The sequence below is a fragment of the Myxocyprinus asiaticus genome, chromosome 50, assembly GCF_019703515.2.
Source record: "Myxocyprinus asiaticus isolate MX2 ecotype Aquarium Trade chromosome 50, UBuf_Myxa_2, whole genome shotgun sequence".
Classification (NCBI taxonomy): domain Eukaryota; kingdom Metazoa; phylum Chordata; class Actinopteri; order Cypriniformes; family Catostomidae; genus Myxocyprinus; species Myxocyprinus asiaticus.
Genome location: NC_059393.1, coordinates 21212296 through 21227165, shown reverse-complemented (window position 1 = coordinate 21227165; position 14870 = coordinate 21212296). Strand labels below are relative to the sequence as shown.

Below are 14870 nucleotides of genomic sequence, written 5' to 3'. Positions count from 1 at the left end.
ATGAAACAACCAAGGGGGACGAAAACAGGTCCTAGTGCCCACCCTAAATGTCAAAATACATTTGAATGAACCTATGGTGCTTGTAAAGAACCACTGAAGAGCCATTTCTGCTAGAATTACATCTTCAAGAATATTACAAATACCCAGAAAATGATGACTGCCCAGATATTTCCAAGAAATAATATTGCCTTAAACTTCCTTATTTTGTTTTTTCACTTCAGTGGCAGTAAATATAAATTCAAGAGAAGTAATAATGTGGTAACTGCATGTTCAACTCTGACTCAATCGTGAAGTTCAGCAGTTTTCTAGCACTTCCAATAAAAAGTGTGCTGCACTATCTGCTCACAAGTTCAACAAGACCACAGAATGAAGACCGCACAGCTTTCACTCCTCTGTAAGTTGAGGTTATTCAGTGTAATTTATTGGTATTTCACGATTGGATAGTTTTAGATTGTTAAATCAGATGTCCTTGTTTTACTGTTGTTTAACAGAAATGATCGTAATTACTTTTCTCCTGTTTCCTCACAGATCTACTCGTGTGCTGTCAGATTTCAGGGGCTTTAACCGATGAACTGGTGGTTTTAGGGCAAAATGTGACTATAGTCTGTGAATTTCATTTAAAAGCAATTTTTTGGTTCAAGCTGAATCAACCAGATGCTCCAGTGGAAATAATGCGAACTTTCGGATCACCTAAAGAGCCTGCATATAGTAATTCAAAATTCAGCAACAAATATTCAGAGGGAGATTTGGGCTGTTTATTTATCAGTCACATCACTGCTGATGAATTGGGAAGTTATTACTGTGTAAAGCCAGGCGAATCTCTAAAGCTCAGCAAAGGTATCAGAGTTTACACCAGTGGTAAGTGCTGCTAAAATGATCAAAAACAAATCTATGTATGTAGTTTATTATTATCTACATATAGTGTCCTTATAGTTTCTATAAACTGATCTCTAATGTAGATTTCCTGTTCTTAACAGGTCAGAATCTGACACAACATCACACAGCTTATCAGATTTTGACGGTTACTTTCAGCTTACTCAGCGTTGTGCTGTTTGTTGCTATAATAGGTGAGTCATGAGAGTGAAATATAGCATTGGAAAAATATTAAACCACAAGATCACAATAAATCTTTAAGTATTGTGCAATTAAAATGAACACTGGAATAAAGCCAAACTAGATTTCATGTAATTTCCTTTAGACATTAACATCCATAAATATGAAATATGTATTGTATAAATAATGCACTGTGCTACTACCATGTATATTTTTGGACATATACGGTATATATATAAAAGTACCATTGTATTAGCATCTGTTGCCACAGCACTTTATTTAAAGGTATTAAATACTTTAAAATGTATTTAAATATTATAAAATATGGTAACAAATCACAACAAGGTATGTGTTATCATTAGTTAATGCACCAGGTATGATGAAATAACAGTCAGTCAAAAAATATATTTTTAGCCTATTTTTAAGATTCACGCATTTCAATAAATAAATAAATAACATTTACAAAATTAAGTTAATAAAACTAACTTATAAATATAAAATATAAATAATATAATATAATACTTAAAATAGATAAATATGATAATACATTTTTAGATATGAACAGTGTTTATTTTTCTTTTTACAGCTTTTATTAATTTTTGGTTAATATATAATTTATATATAAAAAAATACGATTGTTTATTGTTAACTCATTTTAGTTCATAATGCATTACTTAATGTTTACATATACTAGTTTAATGTAAAATATGTATTAGTATATTTTGAAATAATATTAACCAAGATTACTAAATGCTATTAATATATTTAAATAATGTTTACTAATACAACCTTATTGTAAAGTGTTACCTAAAATATTTATACAGTGTATTACATTTTTTATAATTTTATGTACTTCAGTTATTTATGAGTTTGGTTATGTTATATCCACAAGTGTTACTGATGAACTTAAAAGCAATTCACTTGTGTTAAACTAATAGAAGAACATTTAAACACTGATATTTGTGTTATTAATAGGCCTATTGAAGATCAACCATAAACTATGCAAGAAAAGTCCTGTATATGAAAATGTTGAACTAGAACAGTCTTACTACACAAATGGTGATGAGGTAAGATCTATTTCAGCAGCTTGTTTCATACAGTATGAAGTTCCAAATGTAATTTCGTATGCTTGACAATTCTTCCAGCATCCCTTCAACTGCCCATCTCCACCTTTATATTTCATAACACCTTTACCAATTATCAGTGGTGGTTCTAGCTTGTAGGGCGCCCTGGGCGATACCTGCTGCAACAAGCCCCCAAAGTTGTTGACAGGGGTCTGTGTAGGTGCCTCGTGCCGCGCCCCCGCAAGATGCCACCCTGGGCATCTGCCCATGTCACCCATGCCTAAATCTGCCACTGCCAATTATCATTTCAAAATTGTGTTTGTATTTCTTGCTTCAGTCAGATAGTCCAGTGGGGGTGATCTCAGAGCTCAAGCCCAGTCCTGTGCTCGAGCCCCTGCGTTATAGACAGCACGCCAAATCCATTTATCGAAATGCACTTCAGGACTATATGAACCTGTGAACTTGTGAAATTCCAGTTCTGAGCAAGATAAACAATAACAATTTATAAACCAGTCAAATTGTAGAACGCAAAAACAGAAAAGTAAATGTGTTAATATGTGAATTAGCAGCTAATGTTTGCTTTTATTGTTCTCCTAGTTTTCAGGAGTGAAGTTCCGTGTGTACGACAAAGGAACAACTTCCAGTCAAACCAACAGCACTTCTGATCCTCAACCAACCAAAAAGCCGACATATCTACATATCTTACCCAATTAATCAGTCAGTTAATCTGCGTGCACTTTTATGTCTGCAAACATCTGTTTTTGAGATTGTTTGATTCGTTCTTTTGTGTTTTGTAAAATTTGCTTCATCCAGTTAGTTTTTTTTTTTTTTTTTTTTTTTGGCCGAGTTTTAATTTTTTACCTGCATGTCAGGTTGTAGTAACTGTTCATGTTACTCTGTCATACAAGTTAAACACACACACAATGGGGTCCGAAGATCTGAGACCACTTTGAAAATCGGGGATTAAAACATGTCATGTAAACCGGGATGAATAAAGTTTTAGGATTATAAAACATTTGAAATTGAAGAAAAGTTATGATGTAAATTGAATAAGAAATATCTAAGATTCTGCTCTGTTTCTACATTGACCATGTTAGCTTATTTGTACTAAAGCTCAGATTTTCTTGCTTCCACTGAAGTACACAAGATGCTCTTTGGAACAATCTCAAATCGTGCTGGATAACATGATCATCTGGTTTTGTTCATGCCAGGTTTTGAGTGCATGCTGACATTAAATCATTAGGGGACATACAAAATTCACTCAAATGGCATTCTGAATGTAAGTTGTATTAAATCAGAAAAATGAAAAATAGAAGCTATTTCATTTGTGGTCTCAGATTTGTGGACCACTCTGCAGGAACCAAAATGTTACTTGTTCAGAGCCATTGGACAAACTACAAAACCCTTGTTAATATAACACCTCAATTAATTCAAGTCAAAATATAATTTGTCAGCTAAACTTTGAGTCTTTGTATTATTAATATTTGGGTGGTAATTTCTAAATGTTGTATCTTCTACACTTTGTCCTGCCTCAATACTTAAACCTTAAAAAAAGTGCAAGACCATACTGAAACTTCAGAAAAGTAATTCAGTGCTTTAGGTCCCAAATAATAAAAAAGAATTATGATTTTTATTTATTTATGTTTATATATATATATATACACACTATATTGCCAAAAGTATTCGCTCATCTGCCTTTAGACGCATATGAACTTAAGTGACATCCCATTCTTAATCCATAGGGTTTAATATGACGTCGGCCCACCCTTTGCAGCTATAACAGCTTCAACTCTTCTAGGAAGATTTTCCACAAGGTTTAGGAGTGTGTTTATGGGAATTTTTGACCATTCTTCCAGAAGCGCATTTGTGAGGTCAGACACTGATGTTGGATGAGAAGGCCTGGCTCGCAGTCTTCGCTCTAATTCATCCCAAAGGTGCTCTGTCGGGTTGAGGTCAGGACTCTGTGCAGGCCAGTCAAGTTCTTCCACACCAAACTCGCTCATCCATGTCTTTATGGACCTGCTTTGTGCACTGGTGTGCAGTCATGTTGGAACAGGAAGGGGCCATCCCCAAACTGTTCCCACAAAGTTGGGAGCATGGAATTGTCCAAAATCTCTTGGTATGCTGAAGCATTCAGAGTTCCTTTCACTGGAACTAAGGGGCCAAGCCCAGCTCCTGAAAAACAACCCCACACCATAATCCCCCCTCCACCAAACTTCACAGTTGGCACAATGCAGTCAGACAAGTACCGTTCTCCTGGCAACCGCCAAACCCAGACTCGTCCATCAGATTGCCAGATGAAGAAGCGTGATTCGTCACTCCATAGAATGCGTCTCCATTGCTCTAGAGTCCAGTGGCGGCGTGCTTTACACCACTGCATCCGACGCTTTGCATTGCACTTGGTGATGTATGGCTTGGATGCAGCTGCTCGGCCATGGAAACCCATTCCATGAAGCTCTCTACGCACTGTTCTTGAGCTAATCTGAAGGCCATATGAACTTTGGAGGTCTGTAGCGATTGACTCTGCAGAAAGTTGGCGACCTCTACGCACTATGCGCCTCAGCATCCGCTGACCCCGCTCTGTCATTTTACGTGGCCTACCACTTCGTGGCTGAGTTGCTGTCATTCCCAATCGCTTCCACTTTGTTATAATACCACTGACAGTTGACTGTGGAATATTTAGTAGCGAGGAAATTTCACGACTGGACTTGTTGCACAGGTGGCATCATATCACAGTACCACGCTGGAATTCACTGAGCTCCTGAGAGCGGCCCATTCTTTCACAAATGTTTGTAGAAGCAGTCTGCATGCCTAGGTGCTTCATTTTATACACCTGTGGCCATGGAAGTGATTGGAACACCTGAATTCAATTATTTGGATGGGTGAGCGAATACTTTTGGCAATATAGTGTGTGTATATATATATATATATATATATATGTATATATATTGCTCTATTTAAAAAAAAATATATATTTTTTTTTTACTGTTTGTATCCTCCAGGAAAAGAGTTATGCTGTGTTCATGTTGTGTCGGTATTACTGTAATTAAGAGATGGGAACTCAGAGGTTCTACTTACATCCATTCACTTCCTGGGAACTCTGATGTTTTCCGTTTCTATGACAACATGTGTTCACTGCCTTTAACTGTTGAGGACGCTGCCATATTGGTTCTTTTCACATGACGCCATGACTGTCAAGTCAGAGCTTTCATAGAATTCTGAGTTTACAACTTGTAATTACGAGCTCTACGAAGACGTGATCACTTTTTACAAGTCGGAATCTCGTAATTACTGTAATACCGACATGACGTGAACACACCATTATTGTTTGGCTGTGCTTCTTACCAGATTTAAATCCATTTAAAAATATTTTTAAAACATTAATTTGGTGTCAGAGCCTTTTAAAAATGCTTACTAAAAAGTTCCATGGTATGAGTAATACTGTGGTTTTGCTGTCTGATACCATCACTACACCATGGTACTGATCAAGTTCAAGAGTGGGGCTAGTGCTCAGGACAAAGACTCAACTTTCTGTTCTTGGCTGACAGAAGTGGAACCCGACGTGGTCATCTACTGTTATAGCCCATCTGCCTCAAGACTCGACATGTTGTGCATTCTGAGATGCTATTCTGCTCACTACAATTGTAATCTGATTTACCGTAGCCTTTCTGTTAGCTTGAACCAGTCTGGCCATTCTCTGTTGACCTCTCTCATCAACAAGGTGTTTCAGTTGGCAGAACTTCCGCTAATTGGTTGTTTTTGTTTTTGGCACCATTCTGAGTAAACTCTAGAGACTGTTGCATGTGAAAATCCCAGGAGATCAGCAGTTACAGAAATACTCAAACCAGCCCTTCTGGCACCAAAAATTTGGCAACGGTCGAAATCACTGATATCAATTTTTTCCCCATTCTGATGGTTGATGTGAAAGCTCCTGACCCGTCTCTGCATGATTTTATGCATTGCAATGCTGCAACATAATTGGCTGATTAGATAATCGCATGAATAAGTAGGTGTACAGGTGTACCTAATAAAGTGCTCGGTGAGTGTATATTCCACAAAATAATGAGAGTAAAATATTGTTGACTTGAATGATGTTTCATTTTGATACAAATTGTGTACAGTATTAACTAAACATGTACGGAATGCAAAATTCTCCAGATTTTTACAGCACAACTGTCTTTGTTCTTGTCTTGATAACTGAAAGACTAAGTAATATCTTCACAGAAATGTTAAAACAACTTCTTTATTTGTTTTTGAAGTGGTTGAAACTCAGGGACTCACAATAAGGGAAATATTTTATATGTTATCTTTTATATTTTTTTCTATCAAGCTTCAATGTAAAGGTATTGCAAAACTTACCATTTGTAGTGTTCTGTATATATATTAGTCAAAATTCAGCAAAACACAGAGTCATGACTACATTGAATAATATTTCTTGTTATTAACAGTTAAAAGATGTCGTCATGTGTTTGTCACTGAACGCATCATGTTTAATTTAGAAATTATGAGTTATGTTGTCAAGACTTTCATGACAAAGACCTGGAATCCACTAACATAAGTCAGTTTAGGAATATTACTCCACTGAATATGGTGGGAAAGAATTTATTTTCGGTGGTAGCAAGGAGGATGTCTGATTACCTCCTGAAAAATTAATACATAGACACAAGCTGCCAGAAGGCAGGCATAGCAGAATTTCCTGGATGTTTGGAGCATGCGTCAGTAATATGGAAGCAGATCCAGTCTGCCAAAAGAGACAAGAAAGACATGCATGTAGTCTGCATGTAGTCTGGCTGGACCTGGCAAATGCCTATGGATCGGTTCCACACCAGCTCGTCAGCTATGCACTGGAGTTTTTCTATGTACCAGAGTGTTTCAAGAGCTTGGTAGATAGTTACTTTGGGGACCTGAAAATATGTCATGTGACACAGGAGTACATAACTGGATGGCAGCAACTGGAAAAAGGGATTGTGATGGGAGATCTGCATTCATGATCTTCCTAATTGGTGCCAGACAGATGGCCAGAGGAATCCGTGCACAATCTGGGGTGAGATTGGCAGCACCGGGCAGCTATATCTGTCACAAGCCTCCTCCAGACTGCTGCATGCACAAACAAACTTTTAAAAAGGCTGGAAGAGCTTTTGGCATGGGCCAGGATGAAGATCAAGCCAGCAAAGTTCCGTAGCCTTTCTATACGTAAGGGGATTAGAAGTGACCAGATATCATTTGAGGTGGATGGTGGATGGTGAAAGAATCCCAGTGCTGGCAGAGCAGCCCATTTGAAGTTTAGGGAGAGAATACACAGCAGATCTGTCATATAAAGACATGGCAGGGTTTGTTCTGAAGCAGCTGAAAGAGGGCTTGGATAAGATGACAACTGTCATCTCTCAGGCAAATACAAGGTCTGGTGTTACCAATTTACACTGTATCATCGCCTGATGTGGCCGCTTAAGATGTGTGAGATCACTGCAGCGGCAGTGGCAAGGATGGACACCATGGCCAACAGTTAAATCAGGAAGTGTCTAAGCTTGCCGTGATGTCTTTCAGAAGCAGTATTGTTAAAAAGAAGTGCCTTACGACTGCCATTAAAGTCCATCACCCTGGGTTACAAGCTGGAGAAGACCAGGCTATTCTTAGAACTAAGGGAATCAACAGACCAGTTAGTGAGGGCTTTTCAAGCCCAGGTCCGAACAGGCCGCTCCTGGAAGGCAGAGGAGATTGTAAATAGGGTGGTTTCAAGACTGAAGCAACAAGAAATTGTTGGAAGATCCCAATCAGGGAGAGCAGGCATTGTATGGTGGATGGCTCCCAAACTGTGGTCAGCAGCCTCTGAAAAACAGAAGAAAGTGATGGCAGTGACAGAAGTAACTAAGATGGAAGAGGAAGAGTATATGATTCGAGCAATCAGCCAGCAGCAGCAAGGGCGCTGGACAGTATGGGAAGGTGCAACTGATAGAGTTTTAGGATGGGCTGACATGTGGAAGATATCCCAGGGCAGGCTAAGTTTTCTAATAATATCCATCAATGACACTCTTCCAAAATTTGTCTCTGTGATATGGTAAAGAGGAGAGTTGTCCTCTCTGCGAGGCCCCAAGAGCAAATCTGCAGCACATGTTGGCTGAGCGCAAGATCGCTTTGGCACATGGACGGTGCAGTTGGCGGCATGATCAGGTTCTGCAAAAGCTGGCAGAGATCCTTGAGGTGTATAGAATAAAGGCCAACAAAGGTCATCATGCTCCTCAGAGGAAGTACATTGAGTTTGTTAAAAAGGGAGGTGTTGCACAAGGCATGGCATGGAGGGAAGAAAGGTCAATCCTGGCACATGGAAGTGACTGGTCAATGGTGGTCAACCTAGGCAAGCAGCTAAAATTTCCTTCTGAGATTGGCATAACCTCCTACGAACGCTCTGCATCCAGTTCTGCTTACCAAAAGTGGCCCACTAGGTGTCTCGCATTCCACGCCTGGCTCCAAGCCAGTGAGCCGGGCTTCTTGTCCATTTAAAGTTTGAGATTAGGTTGAGATTGTTTCGGCCCCAAGGCCTCTAGTTATTCGCTTTACCGGATACAACTGCGAACAAGCGTCAGCTATCCTGAGGGAAACTTAGGAGGGAACCAGCTACTAAATGGTTTGATTAGTCTTTCGCCCCCTTTTTTTTGTTCTTTTTTTTTGTGGTAATCAATATTATGCCACAAATGCTGTCGATTGAGCTTCACTTGTATTGAACCTATTCATTATACAAAGTAATACCATTACCTACCAAGTTCTATTTGAAAGATTTCAGTCTATATTCTTTAAGAAATGCTTGATATCTGTAGAAATGAGGACACATTCACCCAAGACAGAGTTTATGCTTCCTCTTTTTAGCGTTTTAGTAATCTAACCTGAAAACAACACATTTTGTGAATCAGAGAGGTGGTGCGCAGTGTTTAAAAAAGGAACAAAAATCGTGGGCAAGTTTAAAAAATAAATATGAAGAAATTTTGACAGAGTGGAAAATTTAGAAATTGAGTTTAAAGTTAAAATGAGGTTTTCCTATTCTCATAGGATCATTTAAATAATGGTTACAGCGATATCTGGTGGTCACACATTTGTACTGCACCTTCAGCCTGCTGCTGTCAATCACAGTTGAGGTAAAAGGGGTAGTTCATCCAAAAATGAAAATTCTATTATAATTTACTCACCCTCATGCCATCTCAAATGTGTATGACTTTCTTTCTTCTGCAGAGCACAAATAAAGGTTTTTAGAAGAATATCTCATCTCTGTAGGTCCATACAATGCAAGTGGATGGTGGCCAGATCTATGAAACTCCAAAAAGCACATAAAGGCAGCATAAAAGTAATCCATATGACTCCAGTGGTTTAATCCGTCTTCAGAAATGATATGATAGGTGTGGGTGAGAAACATGAATATTTTAGTTATTTTTACTTTAAATCTCCACTTTCACTTTCAACATTCTTCTTCTTTTTTTTCTTTTTGTTTTGGTGATTCACATTCTTTTGTGGATATCCCCACCTAATGGTCGGAGCTGGTCAAAGGTGGAGATTTATAGTAAAAAAATATTTAAATATTGATCTGTTTTTCACCCACACCTACCATGTCACTTCTGAAGACATGGATTTAACCACTGGAGTCACATGAATTACTTTTATGCTGCCTTTATGTGCTTTTTAGAGCTTCAAAATTTTCCACAGCTCCATTACTTCAACATGATAATGTATCTGAAAATAAGAAACTGTAGAACTGATTCCCCCTCCCAAAAATAGTGTCCTAGTATGATTACCGCCCAGACATTTCCATTAAATATTATTTGTATAACTTCCCTTATTTTGTTTCTTCACTTCAGTGGCAGAAAATTAGTCACTGCAAGTTCACCGGTGACTAAATAGTGAAGCTCAGCGGTTTTACAGCAGTTCCTAAGAGATGCAATCTATCTTCTCACAAGTTCAAGAAGTCCACAGAATAAGGATTGTAGATTATTTATCAATCACAGTACTGATGAATTAGGAATTTACTACTGTATAAAGCCAGGCACTCTAGAGCTCAGTAAAGGTATCAGTTTACACTGTAGAGGATTACAGCTTGGGCCCGTAGACCAGTAGGCTTTGGAATGAAGACCAGGAGTCGAGGTGTCAATCAAATCAGTTGCATTTTACTGAAGAGAGTTGTTTGCAAAATCAAATGTCAGAAGTCAGCAGTACAAAAGCCTCTGAGTTCGAAGACAGGAGAATCACGAACTGAACTCAGGTCCAAAAACATCAATACTTATAGTCAGATACAGTATCAAGCTGACGTTAATGCTTTAGCTTCTAGAATTCTGATTGGTTACAAGCATAGATAACTATAGAACATTTCTGAACATGGTCATCGTGTACACCGTTTATCTCATTAATTGTTGGCATGACATTTTAGTTCTGTATATAGGATCCAATGGTCCGAGTCAGGTCCTAGGCCATGGACAGCCCTCCCTTAATAGGCAGTAGTAGGTCTCGGAGGTCCAGTTGTCCACCTCTCGACTGCTATTTTCACTTTACTGAATTCCCGAAACAGAAATACCTTTGGAAAATCACACACACACAGTTTATACTACAAAGCTTCTGTTGGAGACTGGTCTTATCTTATTGGAACTTAAAACATAGAGATAATTGTACTTTCTCTCAGAAGAGCTGAAGTTGTATTCTTGTTAACTTGGTAGAAACATTCATAATCAAATGTATGTTGTTAGGTCATGAAGACACTAGAGAAGAGGCCTCTTAGAAGACACCCTGTCTCCTAAAGCATGAAGACAGATATGGAATGGTTTCAAACTGCTTGTATGAGCATGACACCACAAAGAACATATATTAAGATACTTAGAATAATAAATCATTAGCTCAAAAGGATATATGTGATGAAAATACTGATTAGTTCCACTAAAATAATTCACTTAATCACATTAGGTTAATGCTGATCAGTTACAATTTTTAATTCACTCAAAGGATATATATCCAGGTGTCCACCCCTTCAACACCAAGTGGTAAGTGCTGCTAAAATTATCACAATAAATCTGTCTATGTATGTTGTCTATTATTAAGTGTGTCCACATATTGTCTATAACCTGATCTCTAATGTGGATTTCCTATTTTTAACAGATCAGAATCTGACACAACTTCACACAACTCATCAGATTTTGACGATTATTTTTGTTCTGCTCAACGTTGTGCTGTTTTTTTCTATAATAGGTGAGTTATGTGAGCGAAATATAGCATTGGAGTAATATACAAGTGCATCTCAATAAATTAGAATGTCATGGAAAAGTTCATTTATTTCAGTAACTCAACTCAAATTGTGAAACTCGTGTATTAAATAAATTCAATGCACACAGACTGAAGTAGTTTAAGTCTTTGGTTCTTTTAATTGTGATGATTTTGGCTCACATTTAACAAAAACCCACCAATTCACTATCTCAAAAAATTAGAATATGGTGACATGCCAATCAGCTAATCAACTCAAAACACCTACAAAGGTTTCCTGAGCCTTCAAAATGGTCTCTCAGTTTGGTTCACTAGGCTACACAATCATGGGGAAGACTGCTGATCTGACAGTTGTCCAGAAGACAATCATTGACACCCTTCACAAGGAGGGTAAGCCACAAACATTCATTGCCAAAGAAGCTGGCTGTTCACAGAGTGCTGTATCCAAACATGTTAACAGAAAGTTGAGTGGAAGGAAAAAGTGTGGAAGAAAAAGATGCACAACCAACCGAGAGAACCGCAGCCTTATGATTGTCAAGCAAAATCGATTCAAGAATTTGGGTGAACTTCACAAGGAATGGACTGAGGCTGGGGTCAAGGCATCAAGAGCCACCACACACAGACATGTCAAGGAATTTGGCTACAGTTGTCGTATTCCTCTTGTTATGCCACTCCTGAACCACAGACAACGTCAGAGGCGTCTTACCTGGGCTGAGGAGAAGAAGAACTGGACTATTGCCCAGTGGTCCAAAGTCCTCTTTTCAGATGAGAACAAGTTTTGTATTTCATTTGGAAACCAAGGTCCTAGAGTCTGGAGGAAGGGTGGAGAAGCTCATAGCCCAAGTTGCTTGAAGTCCAGTGTTAAGTTTCCACAGTCTGTGATGATTTGGGGTGCAATGTCATCTGCTGGTGTTGGTCCATTGTGTTTTTTGAAAACCAAAGTCACTGCACCCGTTTACCAAGAAATTTTGGAGCACTTCATGCTTCCTTCTGCTGACCAGCTTTTTAAAGATGCTGATTTCATTTTCCAGCAGGATTTGGCACCTGCACACACTGCCAAAAGCACCAAAAGTTGGTTAAATGACCATGGTGTTGGTGTGCTTGACTGGCCAGCAAACTCACCAGACCTGAACCCCATAGAGAATCTATGGGGTATTGTCAAGAGGAAAATGAGAAACAAGAGACCAAAAAATGCAGATGAGCTGAAGGCCACTGTCAAAGAAACCTGGGCTTCCATACCACCTCAGCAGTGCCACAAACTGATCACCTCCATGCCACGCCGAATTGAGGCAGTAATTAAAGCAAAAGGAGCCCCTACCAAGTATTGAGTACATATACAGTAAATGAACATACTTTCCAGAAGGCCAACAATTCACTAAAAATGTTTTTTTTATTGGTCTTATGATGTATTCTAATTTTTTGAGATAGTGAATTGGTGGGTTTTTGTTAAATATGAGCCAAAATCATCACAATTAAAAGAACCAAAGACATAAACTACTTCAGTCTGTGTGCATTGAATTTATTTAATACACAAGTTTCACAATTTGAGTTGAATTACTGAAATAAATGAACTTTTCCACGACATTCTAATTTATTGAGATGCACCTGTATAACCACAAGATCACAATAAATCTTAAAGTATCATGCAACTAAAATGATCACCGGAATAAAGCCATACTAGAACTCTTTAGACATTTACTGACTTTACTTTAAACATGATTTCATTTTTAAATGTTTAATATGTATTATATAAATAATGCACCATTTTACTACCATGTTTGTTTTTGAACATGTGTAATGTTATGGTGTCCTTGTGTTTACTATTATTTTGACAGTATTATTGATAGTAATATTCATGCACTGTTATTTTGAAGTTGTTTTCTCTGTCCTTTATGTGCCTTAGTTCATCATCCCTTCCTGATTGTTTCCAGCTGTGTCTTGTTAACCCATGAGTCTTTGTAATGTTCTCTGTGTCTTTTTTGTTCTTGTTCATTTATGACTGTAATAGTGTGTTTCTAGTGGTTCCTTTGTTTTCTAGTTTTTTATTTGTGTTTTCATTAAAAAAATTGAGATTAGATCCATTACCTCTCATCTCTCATCTCTACAAACGTAACGGAAGAACCAACAAACCATGGATCTTGCAGCCATAGAAATCTTGTCTCTGGCAGGAAACTGATTCCATTGAGGAGTATGTGGAATTTTTTTGTGCGCTAGCCAGCGTGCGAAATTGGGAAGACTTAGAGCTTAAGGACATTTTTCGTTTCGGGCTGCCTGTCTGGAGGCAGATGTGACTTCTCCTTGGTGGAATATATTGATAATGTTTTAAGGCTCAGCTTCTCCTCCTACACAGTCGGGTATGACAGTACTCCCACTGCGGCACCCAGCGCTTTCTCACCAGAGGCAGTGGGCAATAAGAGGAAGAGGAGGAGAAGGCTCCCTGCTACGGAGGCCCCTCTGTCCCCTTCTACGGTGGTCCCAGTGATCCCAACCTTGGTGGTCCCAGTGGTCTCTACTTTAGTAGTCCCATTCTCCGTGGTCCAAACCTCACTGGTCCCAGCTTCGATGGTCCCAATTTCGGTGGTCTCAGCTTCGGATGTCCCAACATTGGTGGTCCTGGCTTCGGTGGTCCTGGTGGTCTCAACCATGGTGGTCCCAGCTTCAGTGGTCCCAGTAGTTGCAACCCCAGTGGTCTCAGCTTCGGTGGTCCCTGTGGTCTCAACCCCAGTGGTCCCTGCCTTGGTGGTCCCAGTGGTCTCAACATTGGTGGTCCCTGCTTCGGTGGTCAAGGTGATCATGCCCGCTGAGTCGACTCCCACTGCCCTTACCACTCCCCCTGAGTTGCCGACCGCCTGACCATGCCCACTGAGTCACCGGCCACCCTGACCACGCCTGCTGAGTTGCCGGCCACTCTGACCACGCCCGCTGAGTCGCCGGCCACCCTGACCACGCCCGCTGAGTCGCCAGCCAACTTGACCACTGAGTCCCTGGCCGCCTTGACCGCTGAGTCCCATGCCCCAACTGCCAAGACCATGCCCCGATCATCCTCTGAGCCTCCACCCCCTGCAGCTGTGCCCTCTGAGCCTCCCTCTGCTGCAGCCCCACCTCCAGTGGCCTCGCTCCCTGAGTGCCCAGTGGCTCCACCCCCAGAGTTACCTACTGCCTTGCTCTCTTGTGCCTTTCTCTCTAGTGCCTTGCCCTCTGAGCCTCCTAGTGCCTTGCTCTCTAGTGCCTTGCACTCTAGTGCCTTTCTCTCTAGTACCTTGCCCTCTGAGTCCCCTAGTGCCTTGCTCTCGAGTGCCTTGCCCTCTGAACCTCCTAGTGCTTTGCTCTCGAGTACCTTGCCTTCTGGGTCCCCTAGTGCCTTGCTCTCTTGTGCCTTACTCTTTGAGTCCCCAAGTAACTTGTTCTCTGAGTTCCCCTGTGCCTTGCTTTCAGAGGCCCCAGCAACCCTGACCTCCGAGTCCCCAGCGCCCCCTGGCCTCCGAGTCCCCACCAACCCTGGCCTTCAAGTCCCCAGTGACCCTG

General features: G+C 40.0%; 1 protein-coding gene across 1 annotated transcript; it reads left to right on the top strand.

The window, feature by feature from the left end:
* Positions 1-357: 357 nt before the first annotated feature.
* On the top strand, positions 358-3558 carry LOC127438796 (uncharacterized). The gene is made up of 5 exons (XM_051694647.1): positions 358-394; positions 529-858; positions 978-1067; positions 2029-2120; positions 2715-3558. The coding sequence occupies exons 1-5, from the start codon at positions 367-369 to the stop codon at positions 2829-2831; spliced, it is 657 nt and encodes a 218-aa protein (XP_051550607.1). The 5' UTR covers positions 358-366; the 3' UTR covers positions 2832-3558.
* Positions 3559-14870: the final 11312 nt, after the last annotated feature.